The 27,848-nt window shown below is 33.1% G+C and overlaps 1 protein-coding gene across 5 annotated transcripts; it reads right to left on the reverse strand.

The window, feature by feature from the left end:
* Positions 1-230: 230 nt before the first annotated feature.
* LOC149483786 (protein lifeguard 1-like) lies at positions 231-27,646 on the reverse strand. Of its 5 annotated transcripts, none has more exons than XM_089701978.1 (8): positions 27,477-27,646; positions 26,810-26,856; positions 10,473-10,634; positions 5,752-5,849; positions 4,697-4,803; positions 3,438-3,597; positions 2,138-2,267; positions 231-1,409 (listed from the first exon to the last, which is right to left on the reverse strand). In XM_089701978.1, the coding sequence occupies exons 2-8, from the start codon at positions 26,838-26,840 to the stop codon at positions 1,177-1,179; spliced, it is 921 nt and encodes a 306-aa protein (XP_089558104.1). In that variant the 5' UTR covers positions 26,841-26,856; positions 27,477-27,646; the 3' UTR covers positions 231-1,176. The 5 variants fall into 5 exon arrangements, with proteins under 5 accessions (XP_089558104.1, XP_089558102.1, XP_089558105.1 ...); XM_089701976.1 differs by having other exon boundaries at positions 5,752-5,847; positions 10,456-10,634; positions 27,477-27,645; XM_089701979.1 differs by lacking the exon at positions 26,810-26,856 and adding an exon at positions 26,912-27,004 and having other exon boundaries at positions 5,752-5,847; positions 10,456-10,634; positions 27,477-27,644.
* Positions 27,647-27,848: the final 202 nt, after the last annotated feature.

Genomic DNA, 27,848 nt, shown 5'->3' on the forward strand with positions numbered 1-27,848 from the left:
AGGAAATGTTATTGTGAAATACAAAAATATAGAAGTCTATGACTAAAATTGCATTTTCCGAACTTTCAGACGAAAAAATTTATCTTTTTGTTTAAAAATATTTTTCTTTGTTGTTATGAATGCATATCTTGAAGAGGATCATTGGAAATTTAAATTCTAGTGAAAGATAGTGTTAAGATAGAAACTATTGAAAAGCAGTTAAATAAAAAAAAATAAAAAAAACAACAAGATAACGGTCGTAATATATTTATTTGAAGATGCAATTTTAGTAACATGTTTATCTTATACTATAGAATTCTGAGTACACTGTTAGCTCAAAGAAATCTTATATAAGAAAATCTATTGTCGTATTTTCTCAAATCCGAAGAAATCCTTCACAACCACAAGTTATAAAATTTAATGACTAACAATGTACTCTGATTAAATTACATTTGATGAATGAAAATATATATCTATTGAATAAACTTTTTATTTCTTTATATAAATCTATTCTATTATATTAAAAATCCACTTTCATTAATAAGTAGAGACATCTATCATACAGAAAGCTACAAGAAATTTGTACAAATTTAGCAAAATTACTTTTAAAACAGAAATAAAAAATTTCAGCAACGGTCTATAGTCGTTATTAATACTTTTTGAAAACCGACTTTTTTTGTTAATTATACATTAATTTAATATCATTAGTGAGAATATCGACATTCATCTTAGACTATAAACCTATAAATAAAACCAATGTGATGTTGAGCCTAAAAGTAGCATAAGCATTATCCGTATAAATGCAATACCCATTATAACCTACAGAGATTAGACAAGATTCGTACCAACACTACTCTGTACATTTATTCGAATAAGTAGAAACATTAAACAAAACATCAGTCCACAGACTACAAAAAATAACAAAAAAAAACTCTTAACATTACTTTATTGTCTGGTTGAGTGGGCTAACGCTAATCTATGGAATGTAGCAAACGAAGAAAAAAAAAACACAAATTTGAATTTCGAATTCATTACTAAACCAAATGCAGAGCGAAACTGGCCATTAATACTAATCGCTTTAAAAAAAATACAGATAACGAATACTCAATATTCATTACATACTGGGAGGTTAGCCCTCCATCTGTCACTACGTTAGCTCACCAACCGAAAAAAAAACAAACTCAAATGTCAAATCATTTAATCTCTGGCCGCGCCAATAATTGTTAGAATGTAGATGAAGATGTTTATGATGTCGAGATACAAATTTAGAGCTGCAAAGACATATTCTTCGGGTGAAATGCTGTATTTGTGTTTTCCTCCCATCATGAGTTGTGTGTCGTAAATCAGGTATACTGAAAACAACATGGCGCCGAGAGAAGCGTACACTAGGGTGACCACTTGGTTTTTCGGTATGAAAATCGCGATCAGACCTGGAAATTTATTTTTTAAATTAATTGAGCTAGTTTAGAACTGTTTATAACAATAAAAAAATAATACTTAAACAATTTTAATTTTTTTATATCTTAATTGTAATTGGATAACGCTCGAAAGAGGGACCAGTACAAAAGTCTACGCGAAGTACTACTGTTAATCTTTTAGCCAAATAAACACTCAAAATATGTCTTGAATTTAATTACAAAGATCACACAAAAAAGATAAAGAAATTTGCCCTAAATAAAACCCCCATATATACCAACTAGCTTCCGCCCACGACTTTGTACGTGCATCCCCGTTTTTCCCCGTTCCCGCAAGAATTTCGAGAAAACCTTTCTTAGCGGATGCCTACGTCCTAACATCTACCTGCATGCCAAATTTCAGCCCGATACGTCCAGTGGTTTGGGCTGTGCGTTGATAAATCGCTGTATCTTTATATACCTTTCAGTTTTATCCTACTACTATTATAAAGTGCGAAAGTTTGTAAGTATGGATGTATGGATGTTTGTTACTCTTTCACGCAAATACTACTGAACCGATTACAATGAAATTAAGCACACATATAGAGGGTAACTTGGATTAACACGTAGGATAGGTTTTATCCCGGAAATCCCACGGGAACGGGAACTATGCGGGTTTTTCATTGAAAACGCGTGCGAAGCCGCGGGCGGAAAGCTAGTATAATATATAGATACCTAATATTAATTGTAACAAGGCCACTTACCAAACAACAGCAGTACTACGGTAGCGCACAATAAAATGCCGCCCATAGCCGTAAAGTCCCATTTAGTTTGCATCGCAAACAGTGTGAGCGTGAGACAGATCGCCGCTGTTATACCCACCGCCATCATTACCTGGAAATAATATGCATAATAAATAATAATATAGATATATTAAGGGCCGATTTTTCAATGCTTGGTTAAAACTTATCCGTCCAATAAAGTATTACACGATAATATTGAAATGTCACGTAAACTGTCAAATACGGGCAATTAGAATACGTTTTTAAAATGTTATAGGTCTACCAGAATCTGATGGCATATTTATATTTAAGAAATAAAAGATTTTTATGTGGCAACTTATTTGACAACTATCAAATTGGATGTCAAATTATTTGTCTTTTTTGCAGTTGATGAATAATTTTTAAGATTTTGTCTAAAAAATCTTCGAAAATGTCGAAAAAGCCGCTGCGATCACAAGCAAGAGGTGTTGTTTATAATGCGTATAGAAAAACATTCGATGAAGAAGGGTCAAACACATCACAATTTTCAATTTTGAAGATTTTATTGGTAAATTGGACTTACCCGTTTTGATACTATATATTAAAAAATATTATATATGTAGGTAACTATAATATTGTTTGTTGATTAGAATATAATTTTATGAAAACTTATTACAGGAGTTTCTAATACGGCTATTCGTCAAGTCCAAGCTGTCCAAGTCAATTTTATAATGTGTGTCTGTTAATACTTACGAAAATAAACATAATTTTATTTTATTTTTATTTTATTTTATAAAAAATTATAAGCAGTTTTGATCTACATTATCATTATATCGATATTTTCACATGGCATACTGGTAATGAATATACAAAATAATATAGGTATGTGTAAATAATAATATGTATTACCCGTATAAAAGTAATTTGTATAAATGTATATATTATACATGTAAGTATGTACCTACGTAATATTAAGTGGATATTTCATTATTAAGTACAGTATTGTCCACGTAATGTGAGTAATGATATTGAGGACAAAATAAAAAATAAGCAGTATCAAGATCGTTCAGTCCATTTTCCCTAGGGTTGCACACTCAAAATTTTGATTTCCCTAATTGCCATCAGATTCTGGTTTACCTATAGTTTTATACATTATTCGTTCCGCGCTCTCGCTTGCACTTCAAGCCTTACATGGAACGCCTCAGAGCGAGGTAACGCCGCATGAGTCATGTTTTTTCGTGCGTGCAGCCGGCTCTATCGAATTATAAGACGTTGTCACGTCAATGAAATATTATAAACATACCGCATCACTCTGATAAACCGAAGCGGTGACGCCCAGCAGGAAACTCTCGGCCAAGGTGAAAAGGCCCAAGAATATAAAGTTTGTGGGCGATTGACGACGCACGTTTCCACAACACGACATCGCTATCAAGCAGACGAACATCACCACGAACGCTATCCAACTGGAATGGAAATACATGATTTATTTAAAAAAAAGACGGGTTGCACTCCGGGAGTGCCGGCAGAAGTGAATACTTGATTATTAACGTTGAGCATGTTTGATATTTTGGAATGGTATCCGTCTTACGCTTTTTCGATCAGGTCACGTGTCCTGACGCGAGTTTAAGATTTTATACCCATTACAGAAAAACTGCTCAACACCGCTAAAGAAGTTTTCACTTCAAAAATATGCTAGAGGCAATAAAGATTACCCGATTGTAACACAACAGAATTATTTGCTGCTAAGGGCCGATTTTTAAATGCTTGGATAAAACTTATCCGTCCAATAAAGTATTACACGATAATATTGAAATGTCACGTAAACTGTCAAATATGGGCAAGTAGAATACGTTTTTAAAATGGTAGTTTTATATATTATTCGACGAATAAGTTTTATCCAAGCATTGAAAAATCGGCCCTTATTTAAAAAAACATGCTAGAGGCAATGTAGATTACCCAATTGTAACACAACAGAATTATTTGCCTCTAAATGGAATATAAATTTAAGCCACATAACATAAGTTTGTGGGCAATTGAGACAGACAGACATAGCTGCGAATGCTATCGAACTAGAATGGAATAATTATAATATGCTAGCTGTGCTCCGTGGTTTTACCAGCATTGCTTCGCTCCTGTTAGTCTCTGCGAGATGATATATAGCCTTCATCGATAAATAGGGTATCTATCACCGAAAGAATTTTTCAAATCGGACTAGTAGTTCCCAAGATTAGCGCGTTCAAATAAACAAACTCTTCAGCTTTATAATATTAGTATAGATAAGAATACATAATTTTTTTTTGTAGATGTGTAGGAAGGCAAGGGAGCATAAGCGCTGTTAAAGAGTACAACACAAGTTTTATGGGTAATATCACCGCGTTGGATAGCATTATCCAACTGCCACTTAAGATAATTGATAAATGAGAAAACTTTACACTATTAAAAATTAATAAGCGAGTCAGTTTACAATTTACATAGGTTAATGAGACGAATAAAAATAATATAACTCTAGAAAAGTAAGACTTCCAGTTAAAATTTATTTTCGAGTTAATACTGAATACTCACAAAGTGTATGTATTCCTTTGCACCCACAGTTTGGTCGGCTCGTGGAACGTGAACAGTGTTATGAACGACATCGTCACCAGCAGTTGGCACATCAGGATGGAGTATACCTAAGAAATATAAATAAACATTTAATATATAACAATAATCCTTAAAATCTTACATTATTGAAGTGAAACTTCTTTAGGCGCGTTGAGAGTAAAATTTCAAGGTCGCGTCATGACAATACTGTCACGTCGACAAGGCGACGATTTTGGTGTCTTTGAATCTTGCCAAAGAAGTTTCACTTCTGACACGTGTCCTAATTACATCGCCTTTTTGCCCCAACAATGTACCCATTTCAGAGGTTAGCAGGAATAGATAGTTGAACAAAAAATATATATTTTCCGTGTAAGTAAATGTTATTCCTGTTTTTTTATATTTTAGCCACAACAGCGTTGCAAAGTAACGAGACTAACTGTAAAATCTCTTTAATTTATGTATTATCGTTTATTTATAATGTATCCATGAATATGTGTACATATTTTGTATATTTGATCAACTGTCGACTCTTGCGTAAATTTATAATTGAAAATAGAAAAATTGTTGTTTTTGTTGTATCAATTGTCAAGTTTTGTTAAGCTATTGCATAGCTTCTATCGCGGGCCTTGAGCGCGGGGACCGAATCCAGAAATTCCGTAACGAAAAAACCTCACGCTCCCCACTCCGACGGGCGCGGAGGTGTGGCTTGAAGGCATAGCATGCAATAGCTTTACCGCGGCAGTCCCCGAGTGCCACTTTATATTTTACTAGGTTTCCGCCCGCGGCTTCGCCCGCGCAGTCAAAGAAAAACCCGCATAGTTCCCGTTCCCGTGGGATTTCCGGGATTGCGTCATTTTCCCGGGATAAAAAGTAGCCTATGTCCTTTCTCAGGTATCAAAATATCTCCATACAAAAATTTCATGAAAATTGGTTCAGTAGTTTAGGCGTGATTGAGTAACAGACAGACAGACAGAGTTACTTTCGCATTTATAATATTAGTATGGATTTTAATTTATTCTGCTTCTATAGCCACTCACCTTTCGTATAAATGATTTCCTGATGCTCTGCTCGTTGAAGTCGAACCCTTTGACGTCCGCATCGTCACCCAGGCCTGCGGGACCGCCATACCCCGGCTGTAATGCGAAAAAAAAAAACATTCAAAATTATTTTTCAAAAAATAATTTACTATATAAATAATTGGACTGAATAGAAAGGACAAGTATGCAAAACATAAAATTTGTAAAGAAATCAGGTAATGGTCTAGAAAAAAAATCAACAGCACCACAGACACATAACATGGTGCCTTCATCCTGTACTAGTCATTGCAGCGTATTGTTGCATTAGGCCCTAAAACCTAATGTGTATGTCGTGGCCATATCGTAGATTTGCTCATTTCATGAAATGGCCAATTTAGTTTGGCCAGATCGTTAAATCGTCAACGTTTTACGATTTGGTCATCCACGTTTGGCCAGATCGTCGATCTGGCCAAACATGGATGGCCATTTCACGAAATGCGACCATTTTTGTTTCTTTTTTAAAAAGCGATTCGCTTCTGGCACTCGCCGGCCGCTGCCGCGGCACGCTCGCTTTGCTCGCTCGGCTCGTGCGTTGTTAAAGTCTAACCTAACCTAACCTTACTGTTTTCTATTGAAAAAAACATTCGCTTCTGGTATTCGCCGGCGCTACCGCGGCACTAACTTAAATGACAATAAACAAGTTCTTAAAATATTCTGATTTTTTAAATGTTTTATGGACTCTCTAAGATATTTTATACGATCTGGCCAAACGTGGATGACCAAATCGTGAAACGTTGACGATTTAACGATCTGGCCCTAACTAAATTGGCCATTTCATGAAATGAGCAAATCTACGATATGGCCACGACATGTATATGACGTATTCTCTGCAGTAGGAATTAAAAAAAGACTGTTGAAAAATCCTAATAAAACTTGGGTCGTGTAATACGATAATAATCGTGTAATCGTGTTCTAAACGATATATCTGTCCTATGAAAAGCGAGAACAATTACAATTTTTCGTAATTTATTTTTCAGTGGAAAAATCAATCAAGTTTCTTTATAACAGAACAAGAGCACAAAACGTGTTGTCTGCTCTTGGGTCATAATATTGCAAAAATTAGTCTTCTTTGCAATATGACATGATACAGAATAATTATTATCTACCTACTTGTCCCTAAAATAGCCCATGAAACATGTGAAATGCATTTACTTGTAGATGGTAAGAGATTCCATTTTTCATACATTTCGATTTTACCTCAGACCTCGACCTTCTAGAACGGTTAGATACTTAGATCATTAAGTAATGGATGGAGCACGCTGGCAAATGTTCTAACTAAACTTTCTGCCGGTTTTGGTGCGGGGAGGGTAACTCACACTTTGAAACACAATCACACATTCACAAAAATAATTTGTGTCTTTACAAACTCAAACTATTACAAAATGGACAGCTAGCATGTTTTTGCACACATACATCGATTACACAGAAAAATCTCTATACATATACGTAATAATACAATCGCTCTAAAGGGATGTAACCATATCGATATTACAAAAATAATAATTTTGTTGAAATTAGAAATAACATTAATATTATATTCATAAAAAATACTACACAGGTCATTTGTAACGTTTTCATCATTATTATATGCATATGAAAAAACAATAAAACGCCATTTTATTTGTATTTGAATATGTATTTATTCAACACATCACATATTGCAATAAAATAAATATCGGTCCAGAAATTTTTATTATTTCTGTACCGAGGTGTCCATTCTGATTTTCTCCCAAAGCATTCAATCCACCTTAGCCTTAAAGCAGGATTTTTTACGCAATATTCGTACATACATATAAATAAAGTAGCTGCTCCGCGCGGTTTCACCCCCGTGGCTCCACTCCTGTTGGTCGTAGCGTGATGATATATACCTTCCTCGATAAATGGGCTATCTAACACCGAAAGAATTTTTCAAATCGGACCAGTAGTTCCCGAGAATAGCGCGTTCAAACAAACAAACAAACTCTTCAGCTTTATAATATTAGTATAGATTACATAATAGAAAGGTTACAAGATTAACATTACAAAAAAAACGGCTAAATGCGAGTCGGACTCGCGCACGAAGGGTTCCGTACCATTAAAATGTTCTGCCAGTTAAAAGTAACCGAGTGTAAATTTTAATAAATATATACAAGACTTACAAAATAAACATTATACTCCTTTTTATGCAGTTGTGTAAAATTTTAATATAATAAAGTTAAAATCTAGTTATCTAAATAAAGTTAAATTCTCATCTCATTTCAAATTATACTTAGAAAAATATTTTTTTATCGACGTTCAAGTTAAAAGCAGTCCGTCACTAAGAAAGTCGTAAAAATTAACGACCTTTTAAGCGACGAGTTTTTAAATTCAACTCTATCACTAAGTTCATAAAGATTAAATTTGAATTTCTCTTCAAGATAGTCTCGCTACATCACTTTATAGTCTCGTGGGGAGTGCGGTTCAATATTGCGTTCTAAATTCAACTTTATCGCTTAGTTCATAAAGATTTAATTTGTATATTTTCTCTTCAAGATAGTCTCGCTACATCACTTTATAGTCTCGTGGGGAGTGCGGTTCAATATCGCGTTCTAAATTCAACTTTATCGCTTAGTTCATAAAGATTAAATTTGTATATTTTCTTTCCATGATAGTCTCGTGAGGCCGCATCAATGATCGAGTACACACGTGACTCGATTATTTGTCTTGATCATATCGCTAAACGATACATCGACGATTATTAGAAATTGCATTTAATTAGAAATGTACGTTAAAAAAATAATAAAATATACACAAATGAAAGGTTATTCCATCTTTTTTAATATTCGACATGTTTGAATTGCTTCTGCAAGACTTGACAGTGCAAAACGGCATTTTTAGCGGAGCACTCGCAGACGTCCTTTCGATGTTTTACGAATACGCAGAGTGTTCGTAATCGATTACGCAAGTAGTTTTTATGAAAGCATAAGATTTTTCGATTCGAATAATCTTATACCTCGGCAAAAGGGGAAACGCCTGCGTGTGTTATCCATTACTTAATGATCTAAGGTTAGATATTATCAAACACCCATTAACATGAAATGAGTTTAAAATAACCGCTATTGATTGATCACGACATTAGGTAGTTACCACTTAAATGGATTATTTGTTCCTACAATTACTATAACGACAGAAATGTATGTTTGGGAAAAACTTTCGAGTTTTTCTTTGGATATTTTAGTAGATGTTATTTTCGTAATAGCTGCCAAAATATTTTTTGAATTCGAAAAACTAATTAAATGTTATTGGCTCCGCCTTTCTTCATAGCCGAGGCATAAATGTTTTGCTAATCTATACTTATAATAAATCTGTAGAGAGGCCAATTCTGTACATGAAATATATTTAAAAAAAAACTATGAAGGGGTGATAAGGGATCGCTACTGATGCCAAAAATGCAATCAGTAAAATTTTTGTCTGTCTGTCTGTCTGTCTGTATATTCGTTATAGAAACAAAAACTACACGACGGATTTTAACGAAATTTGGCACAATTATTCTTCATACTCCTGGGCAGGTTATAGTAAAAGAATCATGTAAATCGGTGTAGAAACACCAAAGTTATACATGAAATACGCTATAAGTCATCGCGCGTGAAATACATGCCATAAGGATTATTTTTGTGTATCAGTTGCCGCGTTCGACGCGCTTCGCGGCGGGAGCTATAAAAAGGCGGCGGGTCCGCACCCGTTTCGCGTTGTCACGGCATCACGTGTGAACGGCTGAACCGATTTCGATAATTCTTTTCTATTATATTCCTTGAAGTACGAAGATGGTTCTTATGTAGAGAAAACGTAAATATGTACCACGGGCGAAGCCGGGGCGGACCGCTAGTAAACAATAAAGTAAATTACAGATAGAATTATAGATAGAATAAAGTACTGTGTGTCCGGACTTGTTTTCCATGTACAGACAAATTAAAATCATAAAGGCTAAAATCACTATTACCAGATAACTATGTCTTTGAGTTATGTTTCCATGTTATTACCTTGTATCAGTTACGAAATTATATTTCATTTAAAAACAAAGTTTATTTTGAGGTGAAACTTACTTTAGAACTGCCACCAAACCAGTCATCCATAATCGCAAATATTCATATTATATTTAATTGATATTAATAATTTTCCAAGTTATCCACAATCTTCATAAAACATGGCATACTCGTTTTCGTAAAGACAGTAAATGAAAGTTGCACCTTTCAAAATATATTGATGGGTAAAAATTCATGTGCAAACATACGCAGTTTAATTCAGAATTGTACCCATTATGATACTTTTTACCAAAAATTATTATATTTTTCAAATCAATCTTCGTGTTTCGTCGACTCTCCTTTGTCTCATTTATTGCAATGGCATGAGCATTTTATATTACGTATGAATTCTCTAATCGCTTTTTTCTAAAGCATGTATTGTCTATAATCGAACTCTTGGCCTTATTTTTCTGAGTCAAACAAAACTACCCTACATTCGCAGAAGTTTAGTACAGTACGATTCAAACTTAATGGCGGCTCCGAACATCGTACGATCCGATGCACAGAAATCAATTTTAGGTATTAGCGGGACGTTAAGGGACCTGTGCGCATCCGCACTCACACTTGCACCCAATTTTCGAACCGCCATTAAGTTTGAATCGAACTGTACTCGTTTGAAATATACCTCGCCATAGCCCGCGCCGCCATAACCCGCAGGTTGAAATCCCGGTTGAGGAGGTGGTGGATAACCACCCGGCGGCGGATAACCGCCAGCTGGCGGATAACCGCCCGCCGGAGGATAACCACCCGGCGGCGGGTAACCGCCCTGTGGATAGCCGCCCTGCGGGTAACCGCCTTGTTGATCTGAAATCGTATACAAAACGTTAGATGATTTTTCTTTGACTGATGTGGTGCGTTGTGTGTTATCGTGCGCTAGTGCAATTGTGTATTTTTAGCTTGCGTCATAATTTATAGATAATTTTTGTGATGTGTTGTGTATTTGATGTATAATTAATAATTCATTCAATAATAATAATTTTTTCACTTTCACATTTACAATAATTGCTTGGCTTGGCGTGAGGTGAGGGCATCTAAAAATAGTGATCTATTAATTTATTTATTTAATTTATTAACGACGGGTGTTGTTAAGTAACTATGTGTAGGACGTAGGTGTAATGTATTGGTGTGAATATGTGCATTGGTGTTTTTAACATACGGTTAAGCTTTTCATTCGTTAATATTAACATTTATGTGGTAATAGCACAGGGTAATAGCCTTGAATCTGTTATTATTAGTGGTGTTTTGTGACTATACTTTGCGGTGAAGTAGGTACCTAGGTATTATTTGTAAATCAATATTTCTGTATCTCTGCATCAATGAGGATGGATAATCGTTACATTAGTTATAAATATTTAATAATTATAATTCTTTTCATTCTGTGCTTACACCCTTTATAGTTGTAAGGACAGTAAGTAGGTACTATGCATAAATTATTGGAATAAATAAATCAGTTATAAATTTCTCTTCACAAAATACCATATAAAAGCTATCGAAGTAATAAAACGCCACCCTCCATAGTCTTGATAGTATAAATATTAAGGTCACTACCAAAGAATACTTATACTCTAAAAAAGAGGTCACTACTTCGATCGGGACGAGTGAGACACCGTGTCGCCGGTATGACGTCACTGTTTATGTTAGCTGACAATGTAAACATTGACTTTTCTAGGAATAAATAGTCAAAACAACCTGTATCGAATTATGGGCTTCTACTCCATTGAAATGTTACATTTTTTAGGCCTAACCTTGCATTTTTTAGAGGACGCAATTTTATGTTTTTGATGTGTAGGGGGGGTCAGTGAGTAGCTAAAACCAAGTTTGTGGGGTTGCCACCCTTGTCCCACGGCCGCCATCTTGAAAATAGCGGTTGAAATAGTTTTTACGATATATCTCTTAAACTATTTATCTGATAAAAAAAATTGTTAGCATTATTTGTTGCCAATTAAATTTTCTACAACTTTTGTCCAGTAACTTTTTGTCGTAGAACTATAAATAAAAAAGTTATAAGCGAAAACGTTCAGAAATTAGAGCTTTTTATATTTTCCAATAAAACTTTTTTTTATCATTTTACGAAGAAATGATATCAGACCATTTTTGTAGATTGTTTTTCGAGGAACAACTTTCATATACAACATTTTTTCATTACGTCAATAGCTAAGGTTTTACAGCGCTCTGAAGTGAGTACTATTTTTCAGTACTCCTAACTATACATATAATGGCTATTGGCTCTTTTCCCAGACTCCAGAACAATGGAAGCACACTGCAGAACATTTCAGCCCTGCTTTTCGACGTAAAAAAAACGCGCTTCCAGACTTCAAGTCAGTTCAGTCAATAATTAATTATTAATAATATTGCAAAATTAATTATTAATTATTAAAAACAATTACTGATGACAAATTATTATTAGTACACACATAATATATGTATACTGTATAGTTAAGAGTACTGAAAAATAGTACTCACTTCGGAGCGCTGTAAATCTTAGCTATTTACTTAATGAAAAAATGTTGTATATAAAAGATGTTCCTCAAAAAACAATCTACAATAATGGTCTGATATCATTTCTTCGTAAAATGATAAAAAAAAGTTTTATTGAAAAATATAAATATCTCTAATTTCTGAACATTTTCGCTTATAACTTTTTTATTTATAGTTCTACGACAAAAAGTTACTGGACCAAAGTTGTAGAGAATTTAATTTGCAACAAACAATGTTAACAATTTTTTTTATCAAATAAATAGTTAAAGAGATATATCGTAAAAACCATATCAACCGCAATTTTCAAGATGGCGGCCGTGGGACAAGGGTGGCGACCCCACAAACTTGGTGATAGCTTCACACTGAACCCCCCTACACATCAAAAAAATAAAATTGCGTCCTCTAAAAAATGCAACCCCAAATGTAACTTTTCAATGGAATATTCAGGGAAATAATCGAATCAGAATCTAAAGTCAGAAATAGCATGTTGTGCAGTGTGTCCATAAACGAAATCTTTGAAATAAATGAATATGCTCATAATAAGAAGATCAGAATTAAACAGAAAGGAGTACATAGTTCGCTGTTTCCCTTCCATATCTGATATCACGGATCGACGATAAACCACCCTAAAAAGCAAATCTATCGAAAACTACAACCTCCCTTACTTTTAAATCTTACTACGAAGACTAACCAATGTAAACATGAAAATATTATTAGCTCCAGAGAGATAGAGAAGCATATTTTTGTGAAATACCTTAGTGCAAATTTACTTGACCTTGAGACATTTAAACTTTACATAACTAAGTACATATAATAAGACAATTTATTGTTCGCAGCTGCGCGGTTATCTATTTTCGTGTAACATTTTTTATTTTGTTTTAAATTCTGGAATCTCAATGTTCGGATACCAGCCTAAGTTTAAATCACAGCCGTAATATACTTGAAGTTTTCAAGTACCTACCAAAAACATTTTCAATTAAGTAAATAAATATAACTGCAATACCTATGCTAACTTTTCGTTATTGCACAAGACGTTGCATATATGGTAACATTTTTCTGAGAATTGTACTTTACCTATATCAATATGAAAATCAAACATTTATCAAACAATGCAGCTTCTCTACCATGTTGTTATTTATTCTAGAACAAACTGAAGACATCTTCACGTAAAAACAAAGCAAAACACAATACTTTCTTCACACATTTTTAAAATATACACACACAAACACAGAGCTACTACACAAATTACTAATTCCATTAAATACCTTTCTCTTGCATATTCATCATTTGTTCACTATTCCCAAAATTATAGACACCAAAGAACACCTAAGTCAAAAGGCTCTCAGATCCTGACTGACACATTCTAGATAGATTCAGAGGTTTCTCCGAACGTTGTTCCCCGTCAACAAGGGTTATATTGCCTCGCCCAGCATAATGCACATGCGTACTAGATACCAAGGGATACAGTGTCATGGTTGTGCGAAACGTGAATGCAATTCACAACCTAATTAGGGTTACCATCATGGAATACGCATTAGTTCAATTGGCGCATCATTATGGCTAAAATGGAGCTAATTCAGTGGCAATTTTTTGCTTCAAATAGCGACAAAAGATACAACATTGTTCATATTATATTAAATTTATTTATGTAGTTAGTCATTGGAAAAAATGTGCTATTTCTATTTTTTAAGACATTGTGACATGTGGGGAGATTAAATATGATATTTTTTTCTAAAAAATAGTAATTGCATCTATAATAGTAACAGTAATTAGTAATTACCTAGCGACATACGCAATAAAATAGATACAATCATAAGTAACCAGCGCCATAACATCAATTACATGTAAAAAAATAATATAATGAAACAAAAGGAATAAACTACAAAGTCACGTAATTCTATCACAAATATAATGTACATTGGATTTTAAATGAATAATTTAATAATACGAAATATTACAATATGACATCGAGATATAATATGTACTAGTACATATATCTCGATGCAATATGGAAATTTTTTTCTTAAATTATAAAAAATTAAAGCGTTATTATTATTTATTATTATTATTATTTATTATTTATTATTACTAATTGGTATTATAGGGTTCAAATGCGGAATGCCTCATATCATATTATGTTATTATTTGTACTGTGAGAAATATTTTAATAAGTAACACGATACGTCATATGACATATACTTGCAACCGTGTTTATCTTTGTGCTTCTCCAACATATAAATGTTATGCCGGGTCCAGACTGGTGAAACGTAACATGCAATGTAACATTCTGCCTTTCATTGCATGTTCGCTGCTGGTGTGGACGCATAGCGCGCTCATTACGCGCATTCACTACGAACCTCCCGTAGTCGTGTTCCTTGCCCCTTTGTGTTCGTCGAAAAACCGACAAATTTCGGATCGCTCCGCGCGCGGCTTGTAATGCTCGTAGCATGCGCGTGTAATGCACAATTCGCGCGCGCAAGACGTCCAAACTATGAGAAATTGTTACAAAGTGTGTTACCTTTCATGATACATTGCAGCAATGTGGACGGTGAATTCTTTCATTGCATGTTACATTGCATGTTACGTTTCACCAGTCTGGACCCGGCATTAAATACGCTATGGTTAATATGGTTATAACTTTAAATATATCTAGTCATTAATACTCTGAAGTTTTGGACATAAATTTGATGCAATCCCTGATTTTAGTATGGTTATAAAATTAACATCTTGTAGGTATGTACGGGAAACAATAAACTACTTTTTTCATTTTACATTAGTTTTGAACGACTAGAAAAAAACACGTGTTTGGTCTTTTATTCGAACGTGGAATCCGTCCAAACCGGTTTTGATGAATCAAATACGTTTGATAATGTTTAATTTAAATTTAATCATACTTATAGATTTTAATGTACATTCTTAGATAAGCATCAAGTTTATCACTGGCTACTAAATATTTAAAACGGTTAAATTGTATTACATTTACATGTCTACCTATATTATATTTATTTATATGAGAATAGTTCATTCATACATGTAGGTATATTCTCATTTCTCAATAGGTAACCAACCTATCGCTATAGTTAAGGCGATTATTGTCGACCCACAGACCTACAATGCGCATTTAGCCAGAAATCTATAAAAACGTTGACTCATTGTTGGAACAGTTGGATATTCGCCAAAATGAGATCACACATACCTCTATACATACCGTGCGATACGAGGGAATCCCCGCTAACAAACATAAAACATAGAGGATGAATAACAATTTGATAAACCCAGAGACAATCAGTCACAAATTTAATAAATCAGAGGCCATATCAGAAGCGATAATAGACGTTAAGTATTCAATCAATAAGTAATTATAAACCAATTAATGTGAATTGTAGATAATGTAACTGAGTCACAAAATGAAGCGTATACAAATCAATACGTTTTTTCATAACGTTAAAGAAAGTCTTTTTTTAACTGTAGTTATCTACACGAAATTCATTTTTCAATTCACATTCAGAAAGGTGATCGTTCTGTCCTTCTCATTTAAAATAAATAAAATATTATTAGCACTAAAAATATTGACAAAGAATGCACTCCAGGTTAAAAACTACTTTAACGAATACAGTTTTAACGTATCCAAAGACCAGAAACTACGAAATTAAATTACAAGAAGAGAATATTAACCGCATGTTACATAAGCTGTGATATACAACACCTACTCGGAAGTGGAACGATGTCGCAATACTCGTTATACTTTTGAAATCATAATTTAATAATAATTTAAGTAATGAACAAGTTTTATTCTTAGTTAAAATGCTTATGCGGTTTTAGATATAATTACAATTAAGGACAAGATAAAAAGTAAAACAACTAAAACCCAACTACGACAAAAAACGACGCTGAAAAAGTATAAAACAAAAGTTAAATTGATGAACTAATAAAGAAGCTATGAACGAAAAGATGTGAATTATATGCAATCAGCCCATGAATACAGGTAAAGTCACAAGCAAATGCTAGTAATATATATATATTCAAAATGTGCAAGTAAAAAGCTTTCAAATGATACCAAACACGGCATATTTATCTTAACTTTATTTTTTTACTCTGTATGTTTTGTCCGCTAGAGGGCGCCACATTAGATTTTGTGAAACCCCATATAGCCTATAACCAGCGGACAATTAAGACGCTTCTAATGATATGTCATTTGTCGAATTCTGATAAGTAGTTTAGAAGTTACGAGGGAACAGATGAACATACATACATACATACATACATACATACATACATACATACATATATACATACATACATACATAGCCTGTCAAAATCATAACCCTCCTTTTGCTTTGCCGTAGTCGGGTAAAAATGGATTTAAAGGTGGCAAAGATTTTCCCGAGATAAAAGGAAAAAGGGAGGATAAACCAAACTTCAAACTTCTGGAAAACATATCTAGTCGATAGTTGGATAAATTAATTTATGTAAGTGCATTGTATTGTAACAATATTCTGAGAAAAATGTTATATCCAACGTTGAACTTTGTTTTACTGTACACTCTAAGCATTCACATTATCTACACTTGTAGCCCAGTCATATTAGGGGTTTCACCTCGGAATGAAAGATAATAAGCTGGAAATTGGTAAAAACCTTTGTTTTGGTACCCTAAATATTGTCTCAAAAGTCACAAATGCTATCGTGTCCGCGTCTTAAGATATTGAAGGTCAAAGGTCACAAAAAACGATTTTTCGCGAATATCTCGGTTCCTATTGCTTAAATGATATTTTCACCTATTATGAAAGTTGTAGAGTATAAAATTCTCTACAACTTTTGTCTAAACTTTTTTTTTATACAATCAACCGTTTTTGAGGTAGAGCGCGAAGAGTGCGCAGCGTACAGTCATATATAAGCTAATGCAGGGTCAAGCGTGAGTTACGGTTATCAGTACGTTGTATAAAGTCAATTATTGACAAAAAAATTAAAATTATTAAGCAATTATTCAATTATAGTATATTATTAATTCTGGATTATCTATTTTAGTTATATTTTAAAATAAAACGACACTATACAATGTTTCCTTTAAAACGTGTAAATTTTTAAATACTTATATAACTGGAAATACTTGTCCCTACCCTATGATCATTTCTATTTATAGCCGATTTAAAAAAAGAAAAAAAAAACTGTTACTAGAGCATTGGAGAAAATTACTAATTTGGATAAACTGGTGGAAGTATTTCAACAAGAAAACTGCCCCGTACAAACTTTATTTGAAAATGGAGTGCGCATCTTTTTGGCATTATATAATGCTCCAGAATCTGAGGACAACCTTGATTATTTCCGCTACACGCAATTCATCAAATTAACAAAACTAAATAAACCTGTACAATTGTCAACACTTCCACCAACAAGTGTAGCAGCCCGTCAACATATCAATCTCATAATATTATAAATGCGAAAGTAACTCTGTCTGTCTGTCTGTTACTCAATCACGCCTAAACTACTGAACCAATTTACATGAAATTTGGTATGGAGATATTTTGATACCCGAGAAAGGACATAGGCTACTTTTTATTGCGAAATATGTACCACGGGCGAAGCCAAGCCACGCTAGTGAAAAATAAAGATATATCTAAAATATATTTCCTTACTGTCTTTTTATTTTAAAATATAACTAAAATAGATAATCCAGAATTAATAATATACTATAGTTGAATAATTAAATATAATAATTAAGAATAAGTACTTACAGAAATAATGGGCATTGCTTAATAATTATAATTTTTTTAATTATAACCGTAACTCACGCTTGACCCTGCATTAGCTCATATATACTGTACGCTGCGCACTCTTCGCGCTCTACCGCAAAAACGGTTGATCGTATAAAAAAAAAGTTTAGACAAAAGTTGTAGAGAATTTTATACTGTCCAACTTTCATAATAGGTGAAAATATCATTTAAGCAATAGGAACCGAGATATTCGTGAAAAATCGTTTTTTGTGACCTTTGACCTTCAATATCTTAAGACGCGGACACGATAGCATTTGTGACTTTTGAGACAATATTTAGGGTACCAAAACAAAGGTTTTTACCAATTTCCAGCTTATTATCTTTCATTCCGAGGTTGACCCCTTTTTTTACCTAATTTCACTGGGCTATTGAGTGACCTAAGCCCTACGGAAAAGCCTTTTAAATTCAAGCGAGAATTAAGTTTCAAATTCAATATCACCCATCAAGTTCTATTAAACTACTTCCTGCTTACGATCACAATATTTGAACCACTAACAAGATGCCATCTATAACGCAGCCGGTTTTGATGGTGCCGGTTTTATAATTTTGAGATAATATGCACTGAGACATCTACTAGAATACATTTATTTTTATATGAGTAAAGCTTTTTATATGCAAGTATGTAGGTAGATGAGACCATTACGAAACCTTCGGTAAGAATAAGATTGAAAATGGCTTTCAAATTATTGTCGTTAAATAAATAAAATGCTTGAGTTTTAACGATATCTGTAACTTAGTTGCATTTGAGAATTATTAGCGTATGTAATGTATAAAGTTGTTTTTATTTAATTTATATGAATGAATTGAAGCAAGCCATGCGTCAAGAGAAAGTTTGAAATGTATCGATCAACATACAATTGTGTTTCAATAATAAATTATACTCGTGCTAATTGGACGACATTTTATAACACGACACGTTTAAAATAATAACAGTGTTCAAGCAAGATATTTCAAAATTTTTAAAGTTGATACGATTTAGAAGAGAATATTGAAAAATAATTATAATACGACTCAGATGGAAGGGTAAGCACCTGAACTTTCTGACGAATAAAAAAAATCGAAAACAGAAATTTTTAAAATTAGATAAGACTGACCAGGAGAGATCCTGATATTATCTTATAGCGGTATAGTCCGGGATACATCGCCCATTTTTGCAAGTGATTACTATCAAGCTAATTTTTCGTGAGTAGCTTTATTTTGATGAGATGCCCAATAATTTCATGTACAAAACTCTCGATTGTGGTAGCTACCAGAGGAAACAAGGATAAAATATTTTGATTTGATGGTTCTCAAATATTAATTACTAACTGAATGTTTTTTTTTTGTTCAATCTCAAGATAATTATCTAAATTATTCGAAAAAATATTTGTCCTACAAAATCTATGGTTTGATCAAAGAGTCCCCCTTTCCAATGTGTATCGATAACGAAGTCATCATAAATGATTACTAACCAGCAGATTTTTTTATTTTCACTTATTTAATACTTATATAATTCAATAGACATATTGTCCTACAAATTGCGTAATAAATATTTGAGAACCGTCAAATCAAAAATTTTTATCCTTGTTACCTCTGTAAGCTACCACAATCGAGAGTTTCGTACATGAAATTATTGGGCATCTCATCAAAATAAAGCTACTCACGAAAAATTAGCTTGATAGTAATCACTTGCAAAAATGGGCGATGTATCCCGGACTAGTATTATTTCCAGGGTGGGAATTTGATGGCGCTAGACGACCTATACATATAGCTATACTAGGTATCATTTTTCCAATATACTGCATGAAGAAATTATGGTTCGGGGGCAGAAACACGATGAGGGCTTCAGAATGCCACTTAGCCCACAAGGATTTCAAACAATAAGAACATTAGGAAAATTCATGTGAATATTTTTAATTACTTTAGCATAACCACGTTTTAACCATAGTAAAAGCAATCACATCGATATAAAATAAAATAGAAAATCCTTTACAATAAAAACGATAATTATTGTATGACGTCCGCTTTCGCCTACACGCGACTCAATCAAAACTCACACAATATTGTACGTTTGTGCATTCTTCAAGGCTATTTATAAATTACGTATTATTTAGCCTTGTCGTGTTATAATAAAAAATATTTAAATTGTAAATATAACCTAGGCTATTACTCTTTAGTGATGTAACATTTCATTGCCCCGAGACATAAAAAACCTGATTGTGATGTAATAGATCTTCAAAACCGAGTCGTAAGAACTAGAATATAAAAATGACTCGGATAATACTTCATGATACAAAATAATCATGCAAATAAGTATCAAATTGAGTCCTGTATACAGGGTTCATAGTAAAGAGATAACGTAATGGCACCGAATTCCGACCACTGATTGATACGGCTAAATGAATCCTTTAAAAGATAAATTAAATACTCTAGAGGTCATAAGAAAAAATAATATTATGAAAGATTACGAACTTATATTTTAAAATATGCACATAATTGTATTTCATAATGGCTTTTTATTACCTAAATTTGGATTTTAACTGTCACGACTGGAAATTAACTGAAAGCACCATTTTCCGACCGACTGAGTACAAATGCACGTGTTTCCGACCACTGAGTAGCTAGATTCCGACCAGCCAAATATTTTCTACTAAAATCAACTTTATGATAATAGAAATACAATGGAAATTCGTAAAAACCCGTTTCGTCTTTTCACTGCATCACGCGTGGACCGATTTCGATAATTCTTTTTTTATTATATTACTTGAAGTACGAGGATGGTTCTTATGGAGAGAAATTTTAAATATGTACCACGGGCGAAGCCGGGGCGGACCGCTAGTTTTAAATAATATTTGAGCATTTATTATAATAACAAAAACTAACTCTATGTTAGACTGTAGTAGTTTAAAATTACATTTACTCAAACTCATAAAATGCCTCACTGGTCATCCACACTAATTTAGAATGTCCCATTGACTACTTTGCCCATTTCACCAAAAGTATTATTTCAGCTAATGAGAATACTTCAGCCTCTTTTTTATCACTCATGATGATGACCTGAAATAAACGCATGCAATTTCACTCAAGCACAGCGCAAGCAAAAGCAACCCAGTTGGACGGAAACAGGGAATTATATCGCACCTAGATTCCGACCAAACCTACATTTGCGTAATAAAGCCTCTAAACCGAAATTGATATTCATTTTTAGTTCATTTCTATTTCATATGTACACTTATAAAGATCTCACAATTTCGTAGTTATGCAATTATGTGTCATAAACGTAAAATATAGGGTTTTTAAACCAGACCGGTCTTTGTAAATGAATAACAAAAAATCAAAAAAGAGTGTCAGTTAAAACGAATATTACAAATAATCCATTAAAGTTAGCATTGGTCGCATACAGGTGTTGTATATAAGCATAGCGTTTAGAATAAATAACTTAATACGAAACCTCCACAAAACGCTAACGCAAAAGTTAATCGCACGTTATTGGACCAATTTCTGAACGATTGTAACAAATTTCTGGAGGTGTACCGCCCCAGTCATTACTGTATAATAGGTGACTTTAATTTAAGTAACTTTAATTGGAGTATGTTGGGGGATGAAACAGCTGAATTTAAAATTCCTAGTTTATATCAACCGTTAGTAGATTTTATTTATTTGAATAATTTGAAACAACATAACCATGTTTATAATACATCTAACCGTATTCTAGATTTAGTCTTGTCTAACATAAATTCTTGCATTGTATCTGAGTCTCTGGACCCCTTAAGTACTATAGATGTTTTACACCCCCCTTTAGATATTGACATTTCGTTTAATCGGGAATCGAATCTCATATATAATAAAGAAACAGCTTATTTCAATTTTCATAAAGCTAACTACGAAATCATATCTAAACTGCTAGGTGAATGCAATTGGAAAGATTTATTTGCAAATTCTCGGACTGTGGACGATATGGTTGAGGTCTTTTATACGGTATTAAATCAAATTATTGTTGATAATGTACCAAAACGCAAACTTAAATCTAAAAAGTTTCCTCCATGGTTTGATCATAGTTTAAAACGCAGTTTAAATGAAAAACATCGTGTAAGACGTAGGTACAAAATTTTTAAAAATCCACGTGATGAGTTGCAGCTTAAATTGCTCAGTTCGAGATGCGAAAAGCTAGCAAAAGATAACTATTCCCGCTACATGAAAGATCTGGAACATAAATTTCAAAGTAACCCTAAGCTTTTCTGGTCCTACATCAAATCAAAAAGGGGCGGCAGCAGCTCCTATCCTGCATCCATGACAAATGGATCAATAACCACCTCAGATGGAAATCTTATTTGTGAGCTGTTTTCTAACTTCTTTGCATCAGTTTATACAAATGATGACAAAACATTGCACGACGATGATATCGATAGTGAATATAATAAAAAAAGTGCTGCTTCTAGTATTCTTCACCAATTAGGAAATAATAATTTACATCTAAATATCCCCACTCTGAATTATCGGACGGTTCTAAGAAAATTGAAGAGTCTAGATAAACGGAAGGGAGCAGGTCCCGACGGAATACCTCCAGTGTTCATTGTGGAATGTGCGGAGCAGTTGGCATGGCCCGTCTTAAAAATATACAACAAATCACTGTCTTCAGGTGTATTTCCAACTAAATGGAAGTTTGCTAAAGTCGTTCCAATACATAAAACTGGTTCTTCCGAATTAATCAAGAACTACAGACCCATATCCATATTGTCATCCTTCGGTAAAATATTGGAATGCTTAATTTGCCCATTATTGCAGAACCATCTCAAGCAATTCTTTAGTTTTAGTCAACACGGATTCTTGCCATCTCGGTCCACTACGACTAACTTAGTGGATTTTTGTGAAAGTCTGTCTAGTTCCCTAGATCACAATGGGCAAGTCGATGTTATTTATACCGATTTCAGTAAAGCTTTTGACAAGGTTTCACACATACTATTATTGAAAAAGTTACACATATATGGAATCTCAGGTCAGTTCTTACAATGGTTTAATTCTTACTTGTCCAAGCGGAGTTTTTATGTAGTTGTCAATGGCTTTCGCTCTACAATACACAATATTAATTCTGGGGTTCCTCAAGGATCGCATTTAGGCCCAATATTATTTAACACCTTCGTTAACGATATACCTGACCTGTTATCTTTCTCAGTAAGTTTTATGTACGCTGACGATCTTAAGTTTAAGAACAATCAACTCAATCGATGATTGTTACAAACTACAAAGTGACATAGACAAGCTTGTTGATTGGTGCAACTGTAATAAAATGGACCTTAATCCTAAAAAATGCTTCTTAGTAAGATTTTCACGCAAGATAAATCTGATACGCCACAATTATCTTATAAAATCTGAGATTGTCCAAGAGCAAGAGCAAATAAGAGACTTAGGTATCATTTTCGATAATAAATTAACTTTCGTCCCACATATACACCATATTGTTACACGTGCGGCCAAAATTTTGGGCTTTTTGATTCGCAACATGAAAGGTCTACAAAACGCTACATCAAAGATATCTTTATTTAACAGCCTAGTCCGTAGCATTTTGGAATATGGCTCCGTGGTCTGGAGACCACACTATGCGTGTCATTCCTTACGTGTGGAAAGGATCCAAAGAAGATTTTTATTGCACCTAGTCTTTACAAGTGGTAAATCAAAGAAACAGCTACCGTCTTATAAAAAACAACTTTCTTTTTTTAAAATGACTTCTTTGGATAATCGTAGAGTTATGCTAGACGTCCTTTTTGTATCAAAATTGTTTAATAACAAAATCGATTGTCCTCAAATACTGCAAAGACTCAACATAAGAGTGCCTTCTAGGTACCCACGTAAGGTTTTGCTACCACTCTGTCCTCCTCTTCGCAGAACTGTCTCGGGCCGTAATTCTCCAGTTCCAAGATTTTGTAATACTATTAATAAACACTGTGAGCTTTTCGACATTTTTTCGGACTCCCCCAGCAAACTCCGTAAAATTTTTCAAGATTTTTCTTTTAATGGATGATGTTTAACTGTATATGCATATTTTTTTTTTTTCTGTTTTTATTAATTGTCTTTTTTTATGTACTTAAAAAATAAACTGGTTTAACGTTTTTGCATGCTGTGTTTGCCAGTAAGTGTTTGTTACATTAACCATGTTTGTTTATTTTGTGTATCTAAACTTTTGTAAAAATGTAAAAATGTAAACAAACGTTGGTAAACCAATAAATAAATAAAAAAATAAATAAAACAACATGCATAATAGAAAATTACCTTCTTTTAAAAAGTGCGAAATTCCTTTTACCGACCGATTCGGTCGGATTTCGGAATGTTGTTATTTTGACAAGCTCCTCATTCCGTCCATAATTATTTGTCCAAAAAAACCTATAAAAACACGCTATCTTTGCATGTATATTTTAAAATTAATAATTTAAAACACCAATAAAACGTTTAAAGTAAATTAACCACAAACTTACCAGAGTATTTAGCGTAAAAATCCAAATGTTTATTTTCACCGTTTTATGTTTTTTTCGCATTCAATCCAATACAAACTACACCCTCGCCTAGCTTTTCTTGGATTGACGAAATGTCGGTTAAAATTTGAAACCCAATTTTGGACAGATGACGTACGATAAGTGATTGGATCGAAAGCCTTCAGTTTCACGCATGTCGCGCGTATTTTAAACGTTTTATCAAATAAAAATCAAAATGGTCGGATAGAGGAGGCTAGTCGGAAACCGGTGCCGTTACGTTATTGGATTTTTGAAAAAAGAACTTGAATCCAGAAAGAAGACCATAAAGAAAACTATGTGCTCAAAAAATATAACATTACTTTTTTGCCAGCTTATGCCATTAATATATATTATGTACTTGCAAATAACAATGACGAAAAGATCAAATAAGGTTAGGGTAAACTACCAAAACAACCATAAAATCCTCTTTAAGGCAGCCATATAAAAATACAGCATGATTGTTCAGTTACCATATGTATTTTTATTAGTGTAATATCTACACACAAATACTTCTTTATCAAACACTAGAGGTCCGCCCCGGCTTCGCCCGTGGTACATATTTCGCAATAAAAGGTAGCCTTTGTCCTTTCTCGGGTATCAAAATATCTCCATACCAAATTTCATGCAAATTGGTTCAGTAGTTTAGGCGTGATTGAGTAACAGACAGACAGACAGAGTTACTTTCGCATTTATAATATTAGTATGGATTGCACATAAGTTCATGTACATATCTTTATCAGACAGGAAAATAAAAATAGTCTAGAGAATGTGAACATCAGTGAATGAGTCACAATAATATGACGAGCATTATATTCACATTATGAGGATATAATGTACGACTTGCATGTAATTGAATAATGTGCTGAACTACATTAGTTTCTCAATGATACTTTAAATATAAGGTAAAAAGGTGGTAATTACATTTATATCAAAGGTTTCTGGATATGCCATATGCTATATTATCAAATTACCTTTTATAAAGAAAAAGTGCATGATGAAAATTGAAAACCAAACGAAAAACGAATGGACATCACATTATTTCAGTAGTGTATATGGAAATTGCAGCTTATTTAATAGAAGGGGAGACGTTTAGTCAATAACTACAAGGTCTGTCAGGTTATAATACAAATATTGGAAGTATGTATTTGTTGAGAATTATATAACTTTCTTCAGGATTATATAACTGGAGTGTTAAACAAAAGTTCTGTATGAAAACCTTTTTTCAGAGCAATGCTTGCAAATTGTACATTAGAATTCATTTTCTTAGAAACTAATGTTGAAAATCTCACGTCAATGTATATGGTACTTTACATACATGAATCAATCCTTCCATCTCTTATCTGATAAGCCAAAAGCAAAGACTACTTTGTGTTCCAAAATAAAGTATATTGCATAGATAATTTAACAATATTCTATCAAAACAGATGTTTCATTGATAAAGTATGACATTATCTTTGTTTTCTTATTATGTTAATAGATAATAAGTAAGTTACTAGAAAAATCTAATTGGATTAGATGCTTTGGCTTCCAACATTGTTATTTTAATTTATATTGCTTCCAATATCCAGGACTAAGTAGAAATAATTACTATGTAATTTATTTTAATGTTTGTTTGTTTCATTTCTTAGTAGACCTTAGTTAGTTACCTATTCATAACGAATGCAGGATTTGAGAGTAAAAACTACTTTCATATAAAATGAAATTATTTAACAATTGTTCAGCTTGCCAATCAATACATGATAGATTTAATTATACTAAAAATTTAAAATTCAAGTAGCCAGAAATATTAACTTAATTAGACAATACATGTAGACTATCATTAAATGTATATCCTATAGCAAAATTTATAGAGAATTTGCTTTGTGCTAATTATTGACGTTTTCATGGCCTTGTTATGTGCAAATGTGTGTAACATTTATGCTGGTCTTTATACAAAAAGCTACACAATATACAGACAACAATCAAATAACAACAGTGTTTTCTATTTAGCAAATTTTGTATAATATGATATAGTGAATTTATGAACATTTGTCTTCTTGCACTATGTAGTATGAGCGAGACATTATAATGTACACATTTTTACACTTAATATCTATTAATCACTAAGATGTTTCTGAACTGTTGTGCAATGGTACCTATAAGCATAAAACACATTAAGTTTAACAATACTGGTGTAGTCTAATAATTTCAATGTTTATGTAGAAAACACTGTTGTGCAAACAAACTTAGAAGGGAAAATAAAAACCTCCTGGATACACCCCTGGGTTCTGGAACATTGTCCACAGATTTTTGCTGCACAAAAGAAAAGAAATGCATTAATAAAAATAATACGAAATATCATACATACACATTGTGTTGTAGTTCGGCTGCTCAGACGGGTTTATCTTTTCGGATGCCGTTTTGAATAAATTTCACACCACTTACGAAGTGATTTGTTTGGCTGGAAGAATAAAAAATATCTTGAAATATATTACGGTAATTATATAAAAAATTTCACTGGTCTATTAGGAGAAAGTAATACGGATGAATAATGCGTAGTAAAGTACCGAGCTGTGAAAAAAATACCCAAAACACGTAAAATTCAACAGATTATAGGAAATAAAAAACTTTCGTGTGTACCTTTACAAACAATACACCTGTGAATTTATTTTTTGTATCGATTAGTACGCCATTGTGTATGACGAATTTAAATAGTGATGCAATACAGAAAATTGCCCATAATTGTCACACGTTGGATTTAAAGATGAAAGCAATCAGAACAATACAACGATTATATCTATATTTAATTCAGTAATGTTTCTGAAATACTCCTTAAACACTCTAGATTCTAGAATGTGCTAAACCGACCTTGCCGCGTTACAACTAACGATTTTTGAAACATATTTGACTATTAAAATGTTTATAGAATTTACCTTGACGCCTTGCACTACCACACTTCCGATAATATATAACGCTTTACAAATCACTGAACGGATGCTCCTAAAATAGCACCAAAAATTTTATTCCACGCGGAAATACACTTAACACAACACTTTCTGAACAGGATTTTCACTGCACTGAAAAGTGAAAAGTGAAAACAAAACAATACAGTATGAAATTGTCTATGAATCATACATGACGTTGCCAGTCACCGCTTGGCCACAGATATAGTTGGGTTGAAAATTTTTGTGGTTATAATTAATAATTTTATACGAAAATGGATTACACTGTTGGATCTTAATACATAATTCTTGAATTTATAATTATATAGTATAAGTGATAGTGTGGTGATAGTATACAATTCC

The sequence above is a fragment of the Colias philodice genome, chromosome 12 (genome assembly GCF_061535455.1).
Source record: "Colias philodice isolate Cphi_HAF_F1 chromosome 12, ilColPhil1 Martin Lab GWU primary, whole genome shotgun sequence".
Lineage (NCBI taxonomy): Eukaryota > Metazoa > Arthropoda > Insecta > Lepidoptera > Pieridae > Colias > Colias philodice.

What these genes read in the sequence shown, in the direction of transcription:
- LOC149483786 (XM_089701976.1), bottom strand. Translation starts at nt 26,840, where the DNA reads ATGTTCCAGAACCCAGGGGTGTATCCAGGAG. An exon ending in CAAAGGAATACATACACTTT is followed by an intron (nt 3,598 to 4,696) that starts GTGAGTATTCAG and finishes TTTCCATTCCAG; the next exon opens with TTGGATAGCGTTCGTGGTGA. An exon ending in CGTAGTACTGCTGTTGTTTG is followed by an intron (nt 1,410 to 2,137) that starts GTAAGTGGCCTT and finishes ATAAATTTCCAG; the next exon opens with GTCTGATCGCGATTTTCATA.